Below are 20,080 nucleotides of genomic sequence, written 5' to 3'. Positions count from 1 at the left end.
ATTTGTTGAAGCATATTGAAAGTTTCCTGGACTCTCTAACGATACTTTCCATATTAAACAGTGCAGATACATATATTTACACCCCAAGCCTCCTGAGTGCCAACTACAAACAACAGCATGTAGATCTACAGAGGTAAATAGTAATAACTTCAGTATAAAGAAAATTATTTATTTGTACAAAAAATTCACATGTACTTCACTGACAATAAGAAATGAGGAAATTAAAAACAAAAAAAAAAGAAGTCTCCATTATTACAATCTTATTTCTCAATGATAAGCTCAGAGCCTTAGTCACACCATTAAAACCAACACTTTTCATATACAATGTATACTGGGGGTAAATGTATTTGACTGAATTGTCTTCTCTGTAGAAGTGTAAGATAGACATACAAAATTTGTTCTCAATTGAATACGATGTTTGTATATGCCAATGTCACATAAAGGTACCTGACAAATAGGACAAGACTTAAAGATTCTTTCAACCTTTGTAGGTAAGAACTGAAGTCTGAAATATGGTGCATGATTATTAAGTAGGCAAACACGAGACATGCTCTGTGTTTGCAGCTGAAAAATCTTTCCCTAAGGGATGGGAATCCCCTAGCTCACTCCCATGATTATCGTTCTCTAACCCAGCTGACTTTTGTGTCATTAATTGCAAAGATTGACATTTTTGGCATGACATCATTGTTACAAATCAATAAGAACCCATGTCCCAACCCTAGGTTAACACCGGGAAATCTCACACAGGTAAATTCTATAATTAACACAATATACTTTCAACTTAATGAGAATGTAAAGACAGTTAAAAATACTCTAAATATACTTCACAACACACACACATACATATATATATATATATATATATATGCTTAATTGTAAACTGATTTCAGTTCAAACCTAGTATACCAATCTCTTGTTAGTGATACTCACAATCAAGGCTGACAATAATGAGTACCATAAACAGGTGTATACTCAACACAGTTATGACAGACTTGATGCCAACATTCTCAAACACAAGTTGATATATAGATATACACCAAATGCCTTGACAGACAGAACACTGAATACCAGCAAGGTATGTTTACTTTAAAGCTTTCACTCATTTACTCAGATATCCAGCAATAAGCCCATACCTTGTAAACAGCCCACTCACATCTAGTATAGTGTGAGGAAAAATGCCAAGAAATGCTTTATCATTGTCCTGTAATATACACAATTCCTTTGTTTGATTGAGAAAAAAACAAGCCCAAATTCATTAAAACTAGGCCAAAATGTAAATAAAGAGAGATTTTCAAGAAGATTCCTGAAAAAGTACAAGGAGAATGAGACCAGGTGTTCCAGAAGGGTAAGTGCCTTCTGTTTCAATGACAACGCCTGCCATGTGAATCCTGCTCAGACTTTATGTATTGGTCCCCTCGGCTTATTGTAAGATCAGTACAGCAGTGTTAAGCAAGATATAAGAGAGAAAAAGATATCACAGTATGGAACAGATCTTGTTATATAAAGAAGACATTTAATGGTTTCCTGCATAATATCATATTTCATATTTAAGTATGACAGGATATCTATATTTTACATGAGTGAAAAATATAGATATCATCTGTGATATGAGTGAAATTTATGTGATATTTAATGGGAAACCATTAAATTTTCATAACATTTTCAACGAAACAACAAAAGAAACAAAAAACAAATCTAGACATAAAATCAATTGCCTCAAAAAAGTTCGGGAAATATTTGTGTGCTATTTGATGTCATATAGTTTGACTTTATGCTTGACAACAAGACTGCATTACATTGTATTGTAGCATTTTTTATGCTATTGTCTGGCAGGAATCACTCATAATTCTTTTTATATGCCAGAAATGTACACAGGAATCATTGGATTAAAAACCATCTTTTTCAACCTAGGCTTCATATGCATCTGGACAGGTAAATTACGGAATTTTCTGATTTGTCAAAAGTACATATATCCTTACTCGAAAAGCTATGTCATATTTCTTATATCATCAATCTTTGCAGTGACACTACAAGTATTTATCAAACTGATTATTCCTATATTTCACTGGCAAAAATGTGATAATACATATCAAACTTTGTTGAATGTTCTAGAAAAAGTGTGTCTGAATTTTTGTGCTTATTTTAATCAAAACATCAATTAATGAAAGACCTGAAATGTATGTTCTTTACTCAAGTGGAACTTATTTAACAGGGAATGTTATTCTACTATATCCATTTTCATGCATGCTGACCATTAAGACGAGATGATTGGGTCAAATGATGCATTGACTTGTTGGATTTGATGGAGGAACAAAGTCTGTACCATCTTATCAAACTCTAATGCTTTTTCAAATATTTATGCAGGAATTTAAATTTCTTTTGTTGATGTGATTACATACCGATATTTATTTGTTCTTTCACTATGGCCAAAGTTGTAATAGTTGAACATAGTTTTATCAAAAACCTTGAGTACATGCTTCAAGTTTGATGGACGAAGCTTGGAAGATAATTTTTATTGGCACGAGTGGAGAAAAACTGCCCATGGTTTATGTATGTGATGTGTCTGATAGTTTACAAAACAAAACACCTGATTTTGTTTCATAACAAATAGGGGGAAATCATTTGGATTGTTTGCAATTTGCTAATGTCAAGGTCACTGTAATGAACCTTTACTGGCGATGGCTGAGTAGCTAGTCTTAGGATTATTGGTGGCCAGAGTTGGTGTGTTACAACTCTTTTACTGTCGCCGTAAAAGACAAGCAAGATGTAGGACAATGGATAATTGCACTCCCCATCTTTCTAATGATGTGGTTCATTTGAATATGTCAGGCATGCGTAGGTGCATCCTTTCTGTTAGAGGAACATTGCTGTGTGGTTTACAGTCAGTCAATATGTCGAACTTTTCCAGATATGAATATTTCCTGAAGTAAGCTTATCTCAACAGTGAGGCATGTAGTTCTATTTAATTACTAAATATCTGAAACATACACCTTTCAAAATTTTCATCAGAAAACTGTTGTGTTGCTATTTTAACCAGGAAACCATGTCACTTTGTTTAGCCAATCACAGAATGAATCGGTCAATCTGCTCTCCTTACACAGAATGAATCGGTCAATCTGCTCTCCTCACACAGAATGAATCGGTCAATCTGCTCTCCTTACACAGAATGAATCGGTCAATCTGCTCTCCTCACACAGAATGAATCGGTCAATCTGCTCTCCTCACACAGAATGAATCGGTCAATCTGCTCTCCTCACACAGAATGAATCGGTCAATCTGCTCTCCTCACACAGAATGAATCGGTCAATCTGCTCTCCTCACACAGAATGAATCGGTCAATCTGCTCTCCTCACACAGAATGAATCGGTCAATCTGCTCTCCTCACACAGAATGAATCGGTCAATCTGCTCTCCTCACACAGAATGAATCGGTCAATCTGCTCTCCTTACACAGAATGAATCAGCACTTATTACTCAGAATTAATCAACTTTCTTCACAGCGAATGAATCAGGAATACATGTTTAACGTATCCGTGGATTTGAAACACCAACAGTCCTCACCAAGTATTGATATCGAGTGTACTACAATCCAGTCCTGATCTGGACACATCAGTTCACTCACAATATCACTGTGTTATAAGTAGTTGTATGGATGTGGAATCTATGCACTAGCAATGGCAGACTGGGTATATGATTCCACTGAATCTTGACTGACTGGACTATACTGTGAGTTTACTGAGCTGTCTGCAAACGTTGGACGTCTGTAACCATCATCATCCACATCATCAGCCAGACTATTTCGGTGGTCATCTGACTCGCTCTGTCGTGTAGTTGGTTCTGTGTTAATCGTCTGTCCTGTGCCAATAGTTGGTTCTGTGTTAATCGTCTGTCCTGTGCCAATAGTTGGTTCTGTGTTAATCGTCTGACCTGTGCCAATAGTTGGTTCTGTGTTAATCGTCTGACCTGTGTCAATCCCACTAAGACCAGAATCTTTTTCCTTTGTAACATCCAACTGTAATGAGCTGCTGCCATTTTGTTTATTAATGATATTTCTGACAGAAGTGGAATGTTGGTCAGTGGAATCTTGGTGTTGTATCAGTGGTGTTTTACACAGCTCATTTCTTCGTATCTGATGATCTGATAAGTCCTTAGTTATCTGAGGCAGTAAAGCAACTCTTGTTGGATCCTCAGAGGAATATTTGCTGTCCTCGCCTACGCCAGAATCAATACTGTTTCCTTGAAAATCACCACTGGTCTAAAAAACAAACAAAAAACTTTTTCATTCTGTCTTAAGGTTTTGTATTAATATGAAGAAGCCATGTCAAGTTCTCCGATTATGGGACAAATGAAAAGGACTCACTAACACACCAACATCTACTTAGACACTGTTAAATGTAAAGCGTGGTTTATAACAGGAGAAAAGATAGACTCAGATTTATTTCAATGATATTTCCTGGGACATTAACAATTTTGTAGGTCCTTGGCCATATCTGTTAATTTTTTGATAGTGAGATACATACTTTTGCTGTCACTTTGCCGACCTCTGGAACGTCAATCTCTTTTGTAGCTATATAAGCTTTGTGATTCACTTGCCTGAAAAATAAATACCAGCAGACAGAGTTACTTTAAGTGAGAAAAGTGCTGTCAGACAGACTTAACTAGGTACTGGAGGTACTCAGGTAATGAAATATTAACAGACTTAACTAGGTACTGGAGGTACTCAGGTAATGAAGTATTAACAGACTTGACTAGGTACTGGAGGTACACAGGTAATGAAATATTAACAGACTAGATTAGATACTGGAGGTACTCAGGTAATGAAATATTAACAGACTTAACTAGGTACTGGAGGTACTCAGGTAATGAAGTATTAACAGACTTAACTAGGTACTGGAGGTACTCAGGTAATGAAGTATTAACAGACTTGACTAGGTACTGGAGGTACTCAGGTAATGAAATATTAACAGACTTGACTAGGTACTGGAGGTACTCAGGTAATGAAATATTAACAGACTTGATTAGGTACTGGAGGTACTCAGGTAATGAAGTATTAACAGACTAGATTAGGTACTGGAGGTACTCAGGTAATGAAGTATTAACAGACTTGACTAGGTACTGGAGGTACTCAGGTAATGAAATATTAACAGACTTGACTAGGTACTGGAGGTACTCAGGTAATGAAATATTAACAGACTTGATTAGGTACTGGAGGTACTCAGGTAATGAAGTATTAACAGACTAGATTAGGTACTGGAGGTACTCAGGTAATGAAATATTAACAGACTTAACTAGGTACTGGAGGTACTCAGGTAATGAAGTATTAACAGACTTAACTAGGTACTAGAGGTACTGGTAATGAAATATTAACAGACTAGATTAGGTACTGGAGGTACTCAGGTAATGAAGTATTAACAGACTTGACTAGGTACTGGAGGTACACAGGTAATGAAATATTAACAGACTAGTTTAGGTACTGGAGGTACTCAGGTAATGAAGTATTAACAGACTTAACTAGGAACTGGAGGTACTCAGGTAATGAAGTATTAACAGACTTGACTAGGTACTGGAGGTACTCAGGTAATGAAGTATTAACAGACTTGATTAGGTACTGGAGGTACTCAGGTAATGAAATATTAACAAACTAGATTAGGTACTGGAGGTACTCAGGTAATGAAATATTAACAGACTTAACTAGGTACTGGAGGTACTCAGGTAATGAAGTATTAACAGACTTGACTAGGTACTGGAGGTACTCAGGTAATGAAGTATTAACAGACTTGATTAGGTACTGGAGGTACTCAGGTAATGAAGTATTAACAAACTAGATTAGGTACTGGAGGTACTCAGGTAATGAAATATTAACAGACTTAACTAGGTACTGGAGGTACTCAGGTAATGAAGTATTAACAGACTTAACTAGGTACTGGAGGTACTCAGGTAATGAAATATTAACAGACTTAACTAGGTACTGGAGGTACTGGAGGTACTCAGGTAATGAAGTATTAACAGACTTAACTAGGAACTGGAGGTACTCAGGTAATGAAGTATTAACAGACTTGACTAGGTACTGGAGGTACTCAGGTAATGAAATATTAACAGACTTAACTAGGTACTGGAGGTACTGGTAATGAAATATTAACAGACTAGATTAGGTACTGGAGGTACTCAGGTAATGAAATATTAACAGACTAGATTAGGTACTGGAGGTACTGATAATGAAATATTAACAAACTTGATTAGGCACTGGAGGTACTCAGGTAATGAAGTATTAACAGACTTAACTAGGTACTGGAGGTACTCAGGTAATGAATTATTAACAGACTAGATTAGGTACTGGAGGTACTCAGGTAATGAAATATTAACAGACTTAACTAGGTACTGGAGGTACTCAGGTAATGAAATATTAACAGACTTAACTAGGTACTGGAGGTAATGAAATATTAACAGACTTAACTAGATACTGGAGGTACTCAGGTAATGAAATATTAACAGACATAACTAGGTACTGGAGGTACTCAGGTAATGAAATATTAACAGACTTAACTAGGTACTGGAGGTACTCAGGTAATGAAGTATTAACAGACTTTACTCAGGTTATGAAGTATTAACAGACTAGATTAGGTACTGGAGGTACTCAGGTAATGAAATATTAACAGACTTAACTAGGTACTGGAGGTACTCAGGTAATGAAATTAACAGACTATTAACAGGTACGTAATGAAATATTAACAGACTTAACTAGGTACTGGAGGTACTCAGGTAATGAAATATTAACAAACTTGATTAGGTACTGGAGGTACTCAGGTAATGAAATATTAACAAACTAGATTAGGTACTGGAGGTACTCAGGTAATGAAATATTAACAGACTTAACTAGGTACTGGAGGTACTCAGGTAATGAAATATTAACAGACTAGATTAGGTACTGGAGGTACTCAGGTAATGAAGTATTAACAACCTTAACTAGGTACTGGAGGTACTCAGGTAATGAAGTATTAACAGACTAGATTAGGTACTGGAGGTACTCAGGTAATGAAGTATCAACAGACTTAACTAGGTACTAGAGGTACTCAGGTAATGAAATATTAACAGACTAGATTAGGTACTGGAGGTACTCAGGTAATGAAATATTAACAGACTTAACTAGGTACTGGAGGTACTCAGGTAATGAAGTATTAACAGACTTAACTAGGTACTGGAGGTACTCAGGTAATGAAATATTAACAGACTAGATTAGGTACTGGAGGTACTCAGGTAATGAAATATTAACAGACTAGATTAGGTACTGGAGGTACTCAGGTAATGAAGTATTAACAGACTAGATTAGGTACTGGAGGTACTGGTAATGAAATATTAACAGACATAACTAGGTACTGGAGGTACTCAGGTAATGAAATATTAACAGACTTGATTAGGTACTGGAGGTACTCAGGTAATGAAATATTTACAGACTTAACTAGGTACTGGAGGTACTCAGGTAATGAAATATTAACAGACTTAACTAGATACTGGAGGTACTCAGGTAATGAAATATTAACAAGGATTTCATGCAATGTGCTTATAATATGTTACATGTTTGTAACAATGAAACAGAATACCAGTGGCAGAAATCTTGTATCAATAATATCGATATGGCTACTCTGTGATTTTAGTTAAATAAATATAAAATTATTAATTAATATTTATCACAAAAATCTTTAAAAAAAATAAATGATATTTTCTATCATAAAACTTCAATCCATTACTAAAGCATTTTACTTGATTTTTTAACCCTACCTGACTCTGACAAACCTACCTGACTCTGACACACCTACCTGACTCTGACAAACCTACCTGACTCTGACACACCTACCTGACTCTGACACACCTACCTGACTCTGACAAACCTACCTGACTCTGACAAACCTACCTGACTCTGACAAACCTACCTGACTCTGACACACCTACCTGACTCTGACAAACCTACCTGATTCTGACAAACCTACCTGACTCTGACAAACCTACCTGACTCTGACACACCTACCTGACTCTGACACACCTACCTGATTCTGACAAACCTACCTGACTCTGACAAACCTACCTGACTCTGACAAACCTACCTGACTCTGACACACCTACCTGACTCTGACACACCTACCTGATTCTGACAAACCTACCTGACTCTGACACATCTACCTGACTCTGACAAACCTACCTGACTCTGACACACCTACCTGACTCTGACAAACCTACCTGACTCTGACACACCTACCTGACTCTGACACACCTACCTGACCTGACTCTGACAAACCTACCTGACTCTGACACATCTACCTGACTCTGACAAACCTACCTGACTCTGACACATCTACCTGACTCTGACAAACCTACCTGACTCTGACACACCTACCTTGACTTTGGTGACCCTGCCTTGCTTTGTTAACCCTACATAACAGTGGTTACCTTATATGACATTGGTAACCCTACATGACTTTCTACTTTTGACTGACTATGGTAACCCTACATGACTTTCTACCTCTGACTGACTATGGTAACCCTACATGACTTTCTACCTCTGACTGACTATGGTAACCCTACATGACTTTCTACCTCTGACTGACTATGGTAACCCTACATGACTTTCTAATGCAGGCTGACTCTATCCTGTAGAACTCCCAACACAGCTCAGTAAACTTACTGGACTTTACCCTCTGGTCTGATGAGGATGATAAACAGAGTAGAACTCCCACAACAGCTCAGTAAACTTACCAGACTTTACATTCTGTCCCAATGAGGATGATAAACTGGAGTAGAACTCCCACGACAGCTCAGTAAACTTACCAGACTTTACATTCTGTCCCAATGAGGATGATAAACAGGAGTAGAACTCTCACCACAGCTAAGTAAACTTACCAGACTTTACATTCTGTCCCAATGAGGATGATAAACAGGAGTAGAACTCCCACCACAGCTCAGTAAACTTACCAGACTTTACATTCTGTCCCGATTAGGATGATAAACAGGAGTAAAACTCCCACCACAGCTCAGTAAACTTACCAGACTTTACATTCTGTCCCAATGAGGATGATAAACAGGAGTAGAACTCCCACGACAGCTCAGTAAACTTACCAGACTTTACATTCTGTCCCAATGAGGATGATAAACAGGAGTAGAACTCTCACCACAGCTAAGTAAACTTACCAGACTTTACATTCTGTCCCAATGAGGATGATAAACAGGAGTAGAACTCCCACCACAGCTCAGTAAACTTACCAGACTTTACATTCTGTCCCGATTAGGATGATAAACAGGAGTAGAACTCTCACCACAGCTCAGTAAACTTACCAGACTTTACATTCTGTCCCGATTAGGATGATAAACAGGAGTAGAACTCCCACCACAGCTCAGTAAACTTACCAGACTTTACATTCTGTCCCGATTAGGATGATAAACAGGAGTAGAACTCCCACCACAGCTCAGTAAACTAGAACTCCCACCACAGCTCAGTAAACTTACCAGACTTTACATTCTGTCCCGATTAGGATGATAAACAGGAGTAGAACTCCCACCACAGCTCAGTAAACTTATCAGACTTTACATTCTGTCCCGATTAGGATGATAAACAGGAGTAGAACTCTCACCACAGCTCAGTAAACTTACCAGACTTTACATTCTGTCCCGATTAGGATGATAAACAGGAGTAGAACTCCCATCACTGCTCAGTAAACTTACCAGACTTTACATTCTGTCCCGATTACGATGATAAACAGGAGTAGAACTTTCACCACAGCTCAGTAAACTTACCAGACTTTACATTCTGTCCCGATTAGGATGATAAACAGGAGTAGAACTCCCATCACTGCTCAGTAAACTTACCGGAGTTTATAAAAAATCGCGAAGAGGATGATAAACAGGAGAAGAACTCCCATTACTGTTCCGATGATAATACCTATAGAATCTGCTTCTCCTGTCAAACAAAAACAAATGTGAACAAAGAGCTGCAAAGCATGGCATTATCCCCCACATCAAGCCATTTGTGTAAAACCCAAATATAATATATATATATATACCAGTATAACAATATGTGATGTCACTCAATTATGTACCGCTACTATCACCTGAATAAATGTAACGTCTTCTTTTGTCAATCATCAATTAAATTTCCTTGCATCTCCTCAATTAATTTTATATATCAACCTTATAGTATTATTTTCTACATCTTGATGTAGATCCTGTGTGTTTGACTGTTGGTATTTGAATAGAGAGAATTATGCAACACTCTATAAGCTCTGGAGTAATACAAGAAGTCACAAGAAATCAAAAAATTTGATGACAACAGAAAAAAGATAAATAATAAAATGTTTTGATAAAAAAGGCACAACTACGGCCTTAACCTTATATATACAGAGAGTTTTGTGGAGTTGAGGGAATGATTTCAAAGTTGTTTGTGTTTCCATGGTAACCAAAAGTTATAAAATAAGAAATGTCTTCAATAGCAAAAGGCACAACTAGGGCACTAACCTAATATATACAGAAAGTTTTGTTAAGTTGTGGGGAATGGTTTTGAAGTTGTAGGATGGAAAGGAAAGCAAACACTAATTTTGTGGTTTTTGGCTTTGTTTACGTGGTAACACAAAAAAAAAAAAAATTAAAAAGGAAATGTGGCCAATAGCAAATGGCATGACTTAGGTGCTAACTTAATATTTACAGAAAGTTTTGTGACGTTAAGTTGAATAGTTATGAAGTTACAGTCCAGAAAAGCCTTCAGACAGACGGACACATGTATGGTCAGAGCCCAAATTAACATCCCCTGCAAAATGCGTTTGCCCATGGGACCTGCATCAGTCATCTGTCTAATTTAGCATTCAGCCATTTAACAAAGAATTTCATATGTGACAAACAATTCTGAAATAATTTCCCTAATGGGTCCCAGTTTTATGGTCAAACAGAAATCAGATTCACTATTAATAAAAATGGGGCAGGGCCACAATTGGCTAGGTTGCGGGATGAGTGAAATGTTATATGGTATATATAAGACAGTTAAGGGTGTTTCATTTGTTGAGTATGTAGAATATTTGTTATAAGAGAGAAAGTTTGGTTGTATTTTATGAATTGGTGCAGAAGAAGTGCATTTGAAGAAAGAAGTTGCAGCCATTTTTGATTCAGAGATGTTCAGGAAAATAGACAATGGACATCTAGGGCCCCAAGGTGATTTATATGTGAAAAGATTCTTGTAGCAGTTTCTGAGAAACTGATAACAAGAAAAGTTTCAGAAAATGACCAAGTTCGAAAGCCCGTAAAATCCAGAAAAATGTCCAGAATGAATCCATAATATGAGGTGCACATCTTCAACATATATATAAATATCCTACAAAGTTTCAAGCTTCTATGTCAAAAACTCTAGAAGGAGTTGATTCTACAAAACTGGTACCCCTTTCAAACTTTATAGCACTCCTATTTAGCATTCATTAATTTAAATGTTTAAAACTCAGTTGTAATGATAGTCAAACTAATACTTTATTTTTTGCTTTCAAATGTGATTTACTGAGGTGATCTCATACAACTGCTTCTTATAATTCATGAATAATACATGACCCTTACCTGAAACTGAGGCACCCATATTACCTGGAGATCCAACAACCAACTTGGAGGCAATGCTCATTGGACCATATCCACCAGAAAATACCCCACGGACAGTACAGTTGTAGGACCCAGGGTCCAAAGAGGTAACTGAGAACTTCATGGGGCTGTCACTGGCAGTAATATTGACCTCTGGAAAAATCAATGTTACTTAGTCATTCAACATCAAAGAGCAGAGAAGTAGAAAACAACAGTAGTTGTACATTTCATTCCTAATTTATAGAAATGGTTTTTTGCTTACAAGGTGTTGAAACTAAATATGGAACAGACATTAACCTTCCCTAAATATTTGATGTTGTGATCCCAATAATACTGTCATATTTAGTTACAATATAATCAACTGATCAGAAGCAGAGCTTTTATATAGTAAACATCCAAAAATCTCATTCTGGTCCAATTAGCAAGCCTGTTTTCATCGCTTGATATCCAGCAATATTTTATACATAGCTATGGGGTTACAATCCGAACCTGAATGTTTGCAATTCTGATGACTTCATAGACCACCGAATGTTTTCTAAATTAAAAGTTACCTGTACAATTGTGTTTCCTACAGTAGATAACTTGATAGGCCAAAGCTGGGCTATAGTCCGGGGAGTTCGTCTCATAAGGACCCCAGGTCATGTTAAAGCCATTGGGTTCGGTGAGGGAAGTTTCTACTTCTGGAGGAGCATCTGAGGGTACTGCAAATATCATTTATTGCTAAAATTTAATTAATGATACATCATGTTGAGTTGTTTATCATATACTGAAACAAATTCTGTGTTAATATTGATCCATTCCACAGTGCTGGACAGTTTGTTGAAATCACTATAACACTGAACAATTGAAAAACAAAAATGATCAAGAATTCTACATGAAACAGCATACCTTTTTCCCAAAAGTTAAAGAATAAAATTGAATACTATGAATGAACTTAAGAGAAAACAATGTGACTTGTTACAAAGTTTCAAATGTGGAATTGTAGTTGCATTCTTGCATGCTGCTTTTTCATATCTTTTTTTGCTTTTGAGAGAGATAACTCCCAGACAAATCGTCACCAAACAATTGTTTCAGTTCCACAGTAATAGTGTGACAAGTATCTTTACATTATCCTCTGATTCTATAGACTGACAATTTTCCCAGTGTACACTGTAGGAAGGCGATACACACACTGTAGCTCCATATTTAAGGAAGGGTTGCCGCTGTTAAGCCCTTGCTTCCCCCCCATTCTCAACACACACCTGTGTTTTTAAGGACTCTCCACACATACCTCCATATTTAAGTAAGAGTACTGCTGCCTTCCCTCTCCACACACACATACCTCCATATTTAAGGAAGAGTACTGCTGCCTTCCCTCTCCACACACACATACCTCCATATTTAAGGAAGAGTACTGCTGCCTTCCCTCTCCACACACACATACCTCCATATTTAAGGAAGAGTACTGCTGCTTTCCCTCTCCACACACACATACCTCCATATTTAAGGAAGAGTACTGCTGCCTTCCCTCTCCACACACACATACCTCCATATTTAAGGAAGAGTACTGCTGCCTTCCCTCTCCACACACACATACCTCCATATTTAAGGAAGAGTACTGCTGCCTTCCCTCTCCACACACACATACCTCCATATTTAAGGAAGAGTACTGCTGCCTTCCACACACACATCTCCACACACACACACATACCTCCATATTTAAGGAAGAGTACTGCTGCCCCACACACCTCTCCACACACACATACCTCCATATTTAAGGAAGAGTACTGCTGCCTTCCCTCTCCACACACATACCTCCATATTTAAGGAAGAGTACTGCTGCCTTCCCTCTCCACACACACATACCTCCATATTTAAGGAAGAGTACTGCTGCCTTCCCTCTCCACACACACATACCTCCATATTTAAGGAAGAGTACTGCTGCCTTCCCTCTCCACACACACATACCTCCAAATTTAAGGAAGAGTACTGCTGCCTTCCCTCTCCACACACACATACCTCCATATTTAAGGAAGAGTACACACACACACCTGCTGCTGTCTGTCCTCTCCACACACACATACCTCCATATTTAAGGAAGAGTACTGCTGCCTTCCCTCTCCACACACACATACCTCCATATTTAAGGAAGAGTACTGCTGCCTTCCCTCTCCACACACACATACCTCCATATTTAAGGAAGAGTACTGCTGCCTTCCCTCTCCACACACACATACCTCCATATTTAAGGAAGAGTACTGCTGCCTTACCTCTCCACACACACACACCTCCATATTTAAGGAAGAGTACTGCTGCTTCCCTCTCCACACACACATCCACACACACACACACATACCTCCATATTTAAGGAAGAGTACTGCTGCCTTCCCTCTCCACACATACATACCTCCATATTTAAGGAAGAGTACTGCTGCCCCTCTCCACACACACATACCTCCCACACACACACACACATACCTCCATATTTAAGGTACCTCCATATTTAAGGAAGAGTACTGCCTCCATATTTAAGAGAGTACTGCTGCCTTCCCACACACATCTCCACACACACATACCTCCATATTTAAGGAAGAGTACTGCTGCCTTCCCTCTCCACACACACATACCTCCATATTTAAGGAAGAGTACTGCTGTCTGTCCTCTCCACACACACATACCTCCATATTTAAGGAAGAGTACTGCTGTCTTCCCTCTCCACACACACATACCTCCATATTTAAGGAAGAGTACTGCTGTCTGTCCTCTCCACACACACATACCTCCATATTTAAGGAAGAGTACTGCTGCCTTCCCTCTCCACACACATACCTCCATATTTAAGGAAGAGTACTGCTGCTTTCCCTCTCCACACACATACCTCCATATTTAAGGAAGAGTACTGCTGCCTTCCCTCTCCACACACACATACCTCCATATTTAAGGAAGAGTATTGCTGCCTTCCCTCTCCACACATACATACCTCCATATTTAAGGAAGAGTACTGCTGCTTTCCCTCTCCACACACACCTCCACTGCTGCTTTCCCTCTCCACACACATACCTCCATATTTAAGGAAGAGTACTGCTGTCTGTCCTCTCCACACACACACACATATTTTTAAGGAAGAGTACACACACACATGCTGCTGCCTTCTCTCTCCACACACACATACCTCCACATTTAAGGAAGAGTACTGCTGCTTTCCCTCTCCACACACACCTCCATATTTAAGGAAGAGTACTTCTGTCTGTCCTCTCCACACACACATACCTCCATATTTAAGGAAGAGTACTGCTGCCTTCCCTCTCCACACACACCTACCTCCATATTTAAGGAAGAGTACTGCTGCCTTCCCTCTCCACACACACATACCTCCATATTTAAGGAAGAGTACTGCTGCCTTCCCTCTCCACACACACATACCTCCATATTTAAGGAAGAGTACTGCTGTCTGTCCTCTCCACACACACATACCTCCATATTTAAGGAAGAGTACTGCTGTCTGTCCTCTCCACACACACATACCTCCATATTTAAGGAAGAGTACTGCTGTCTGTCCTCTCCACACACACATACCTCCATATTTAAGGAAGAGTACTGCTGTCTGTCCTCTCCACACACACATACCTCCATATTTAAGGAAGAGTACTGCTGTCTGTCCTCTCCACACACACATACCTCCATATTTAAGGAAGAGTACTGCTGCCTTCTCTCTCCACACACACATACCTCCACATTTAAGGAAGAGTACTGCTGCCTTCCCTCTCCACACACACATACCTCCATATTTAAGGAAGAGTACTGCTGTCTTCCCTCTCCACACACACATACCTCCATATTTAAGGAAGGGCACCGCTGTTCCCCACACTATTCCACTGCTGACTAGTAAACCCTTGTTTGTCTGTACTTCAACTGACATCCCAAACCTGTAGTCTCTGAATGATTCCTCTAAATTCACTTCTACCTCCATTGTTGATTTGCGTACAACCTTAACCTGTAGCTCCCCCTAAAGTTAAGGAAAAAAACCCAAATCAAACACACTAATTCACGTTATTACTTAAATAAGAGAGATTTTGAAATACAAACCAATAATGCTAAGAGAAACATTGAGAGTGAGATATCCTTGAAATAATAGCCCTGTCTCCATAACACATAATGTCACAGACAAATTAGACTTACATTACACAGATTTAAACTTTGACAGGACATATATTTTATAGAGATACAATATGAAAACATTTCTGTCTGACTCTGCTTCCTCTATCTATTCCCTATCTGGATAAAAACATTAAAAAAAATATTTTTCTTAATTTTAATTTTAAAGAATGTTTTCATTTCACAAGTTTATTTTCATTTTCTTTACCATTTTCTTTTATTTTTTTTTTGTAACATTTCTAAAAAAATTGTCCTTAAAACTATTAGCCATGGGGAAACAACATTATTTCAGTCAAACAGCTGTATATTTAGATAATCTACATTGCTGTGGTAAGTGCTGGTCAGTACTTTACCTGACAGAGGTCAGTGTGTGTTTTACGACGACACCATACAATGCTGTAGTTAGTTATAGATCTAACAGTTTTTGCGTAAGCTTGTTTCTGGTCTAACCATGTAATTCTAACATATGTGTCATTCAGCGCTTCCACATGAAAGTCCCTTATATGTTTCACAACAGGCCCTGTGAAGAAAACAAATAACATGAATTTTCTTTTCAAAAGAGTTCCAAGGTTTCATACAAAAAGAGCCCAAAATTTATAATACAATGTTTTTTAATTATTTGAGGAAAATAATCCAAGATGGGTCTGTCCTCTGAGCAGGGACCTCTCTGTCCTCTGAGCAGGGACCTCTCTGTCCTCATGCTGACCAGGCAAATTCTTTCATGAGGGTTGATACATCTTAGACCAAAGAACAAACAAGAATGTATTAGCCTATGCCATACAGTCATTTCTATATGTCTCTACTCGTATAAACTACAAGGAAAGCATGGTAGCATGCCACCAATGAAAGGTACGACACTATACTTACTTTGGTTAACAGGCAGAAGAAATAGTTGTGAGGAGTCATTGTGAGAATATCCCTTGACATTTTTTAGGGCCAGCTCCACACGGTATTTACAAGTGGTACACAGTCCATTTATTATTAAAAAATTCTGTGGAGTATTTGCATTTTTAACTGTGGAAAAAATTGGTGGAACTGTCATGACCTGTGTCCCATTTTCCAGTAGAAAGCTACTGGCATTGTAGAGTTGAATACGTCCATTCTGAGCCATTTCTGGAATATTCTGTAGAGGAAAATGATTTTGATATCTCCATGATAACAATGTCACAGATTACTATAACTTTCCTGAATTTGTCAAATATAAAGTGCAATGATTAAAGATGGCCTACTGAGATATTCTGGACTTTTTCTGAACAAAGAATCCCATGTAATAATCTGATCACATGACATCAGGGCTGGCTGTTCAAAGGCTGGTTAGAAATAAGCAGGAGTTAGAAAAAAATTATTTACTTAATTAATTAAACAAAAATGGAGACATTCTTGATGAATTCACAACTGTAGGTTTGTTGAAACAAGTCACACTGTAATATATTTGAATGATAATTTCACATTCAACACTTTTAGTTTTTAAGTGGAAACAATTCAAATATTTCACTAACCTTTGGTTATCTCTAAATGACCTTTGAGCAAGCGGGACCAGAAAGCTACAGAGATTTTATTTTATTTGGGATTAGTTTTCATATCTGAAGGTCATTTTAATCATAAACAAAAAATCTGTTTTAGCTCAGTAACTCAAGTTTCAATATAATTCATTATAATTTGGGATTGGTTTTCAGATTGTTTATTTGGTTTAAAATCCCAATGAACTAACAGTCAATCACTGAACAACAAATGTCTATTCCATGTCATCCACAGCAATTACTGTAAAGTCTCTTGCCTAAAGACTCAACCATGTCAGAACAGAAGAGCCCATTTCTCAGCTTCCTGAGAAACACCTACTACCTCTGGTAGAGATTGCAGAACTACACATCTCAGAATTCCACTTAAGGTTATGTTTGTCAGTGCTCTAACCAACTGAGCTATCGCAGTTGATTTCAGATATGAAGATCAAGGTCAGTGTCACTATAAATAAAAATCCGTTTCTGGCTGATAGTGAAAAGTCAAGGTCACTATGTATTGAAAACTGGACCTTAATCTCAGCAGCACTGTTCATGACGACAATCTACTTCTGTGAAATTCTTGCTTTATGACAAGGTTTCAAATTGGTGCTGTATTTAGGAAATGACCTACAAATATTTGTGTTAAAGTTTAGAAACTTTCAAAATTGTTTATGAAAATGAAAAAAAAAGACATATGGATGATAATCCTGACAACAGGATGCACAGCTAATACAAAACATGGAATAGACCAGTCAGTTCATAGGAAAGATTTAAAGTTCACAATAACAAAGTCTATAACAGATCTATGTGGCTTTCTTTACCTTCCAGTAGAGAATTATACTTGTGTTGTTGACACTCTCATAGAATCCTGGCTGCATCTTTGGGTTAAAGAGGGGCACTGTTAAATAAAAACACCAAGCAAGGATTAAATATTCTTAGCTCAGATTACAAAATGACTAGTGTTAATGATTCAATTTTTTTTCTATCAGGAGAGTGAAAATTTTTTTCCAATTTACAGTGTAATCGTTATTTGTTAACATTTTAATATGTTTGATACATAAATTCCTGTTTAAAATTGTCCGAGTATGATCTTACCCAATAGATCTGTTTTATCCTATGACATTGTTGAATATTTACAAAAACAGACCTTAAGTTTGTGTGTCAAACCCAGGGACACTTTTTAACATTGTCAAACCGTGGAACATTTTTCAATATTTACACAAATAGATCTAAAGTAGGTATGTCATACCCCGGTATGTTGATATTGTCATACTCTGGAATATTCCCAAACACTTACAAAAATAAAACTACAGTCTGTATGTCAAACCCCAGGACAATTTCAATCCTTACTATAGAAATGGACCTGAAGTCAGTATGTTGTACCCTGGTACCCTTTTTAACATTTACAAATATAGACCTAGTCAGTGGATATGTCATACCCTGTGGCTGAGTTGTGAAGGTGATATCAACAGGGTCACTGCAGTAACCTGACACACTGTTATTATAGTATGGCTGTGCCACAATGCTGACATTGTACTCTGTATCTGGCACTAGATGTGACAACACTATTCTTCCAGATTTATTTTCCTCCTCCTGTAAAAACAAAGATATATTTTCTATCAAAACTAGCAAAAAATATTTTCCATCAAAAATTACATATGGTATGTAAGTGAATGCTTAATGTGAGGTTTCAAAATAACCTAACGAATAAATACAACACCTTGTATGTGCTATAGGTAACCTCTGTAGTTGTATGTTTACAAAAAGACGTTTTAAGTTCAAACATGAATCATAGTGCCCATTTTTTGCCAAAAATGAAAAAAAAATATATGGTTTTTGGGGAAAATGCTACGATATCATTTCTCCATTTTTTAAAAGAAAACTAAACATGAACATGCTGATAATAACATGTTGGATATCATATATGCAAAGCAAGAAGTCACAGTTTTGAATACATTGAAAACAGGAGGTAAAAATGTGATGGATCTTAATAATGATCATGCTCTTTTTACCTGAAGGTTAGAAATACAACTTCCTATTGGAGAACATTCGTAATTATATGCTTAAAAACATCTTCAAACAGTATAAAATAAATTGCCCAAAAATAGCAATTAGGAGTTTTGTGCAAAGTAATTAAAATTGATTGACAATATTGCTATGAATACATTAAGGAAAAGCATTGAAATATTGTTCAGTGAACAAGAGGCCCAAGGGTCCTGCACTGCTCACCTGGCTAATTTAGCTATTCAGCAATTTAATAAAAAATCTAAAATATGACAAACAACTTCGGATATAATTTCCCTCTTAAGTCATGCCCTTGTGGTCGAACAGAGGTCAGATTCACTATTGAATTAAATTTGAATCAATATTCTTACAAGAATGCTAAATGATAGATTCAAGTTGGTATACACATTAAACCTAATCTGGAATCTAATAAGGCTTCTTGGTCTTAGAATTTGATTGGCCATGTCAGTGTCCCTCTACATTGTACAGTAATGTAGTTCTAATTATCCAAGTCGACCATACCTAATGCCTTAAAGATGAAGGTTGGTAGCAAAATCTACATTACTTGAGGTTTTTCTTAAACCTTTTTACTTTTGGATGCAAAGGCTTACTGGTTTCCAAATGCATGTAGTATCCTAAATAGTACAGGATACTGCCTATTAGGGCACATACCCCCATGGTTTTCTGTCCAGTAGGACACCGTTTTCATTTTGACATCTTGCATCTTGCTCTTGTGTTCTAACATATTTGGGTCCTTGAATTCCATTAAGGCAGGTTGTTACCAATCTTGCGAGTGTCTCGATGACATCAATGAAACAGTTGTTTTGAAAAACAGCCATTGCTTAA

The 20,080-nt window shown here is 37.4% G+C and overlaps 1 protein-coding gene across 1 annotated transcript in view; it reads right to left on the bottom strand.

The window, feature by feature from the left end:
• Positions 1-3,660: 3,660 nt before the first annotated feature.
• The window catches only part of LOC132565345 (uncharacterized), a 31,814-nt gene continuing 15,394 nt past the window's right edge, over positions 3,661-20,080 (bottom strand). Inside the window, exons 6-17 of the mRNA XM_060229993.1 lie at positions 18,670-18,823; positions 18,052-18,128; positions 16,599-16,854; positions 16,085-16,251; positions 15,408-15,582; positions 12,149-12,298; positions 11,574-11,750; positions 10,091-10,096; positions 9,855-9,936; positions 4,520-4,592; positions 3,963-4,254; positions 3,661-3,890 (exon numbers count right to left, since the gene is read on the bottom strand). Coding sequence (XP_060085976.1) covers positions 3,661-3,890; positions 3,963-4,254; positions 4,520-4,592; positions 9,855-9,936; positions 10,091-10,096; positions 11,574-11,750; positions 12,149-12,298; positions 15,408-15,582; positions 16,085-16,251; positions 16,599-16,854; positions 18,052-18,128; positions 18,670-18,823 — 1,839 coding nt within the window. The remainder of the gene's footprint in view (positions 3,891-3,962; positions 4,255-4,519; positions 4,593-9,854; positions 9,937-10,090; positions 10,097-11,573; positions 11,751-12,148; positions 12,299-15,407; positions 15,583-16,084; positions 16,252-16,598; positions 16,855-18,051; positions 18,129-18,669; positions 18,824-20,080) is intronic.

This window comes from Ylistrum balloti, unplaced genomic scaffold (assembly GCF_031769215.1).
Source record: "Ylistrum balloti isolate Yb309-2 unplaced genomic scaffold, AGI_CSIRO_Ybal_v1 Utg369716, whole genome shotgun sequence".
In the NCBI taxonomy this organism is placed as follows: Eukaryota; Metazoa; Mollusca; class Bivalvia; order Pectinida; family Pectinidae; genus Ylistrum; species Ylistrum balloti.
Note: the sequence above shows the minus strand (reverse complement) of the source record. Positions and strands in the feature narration are given on the sequence as shown.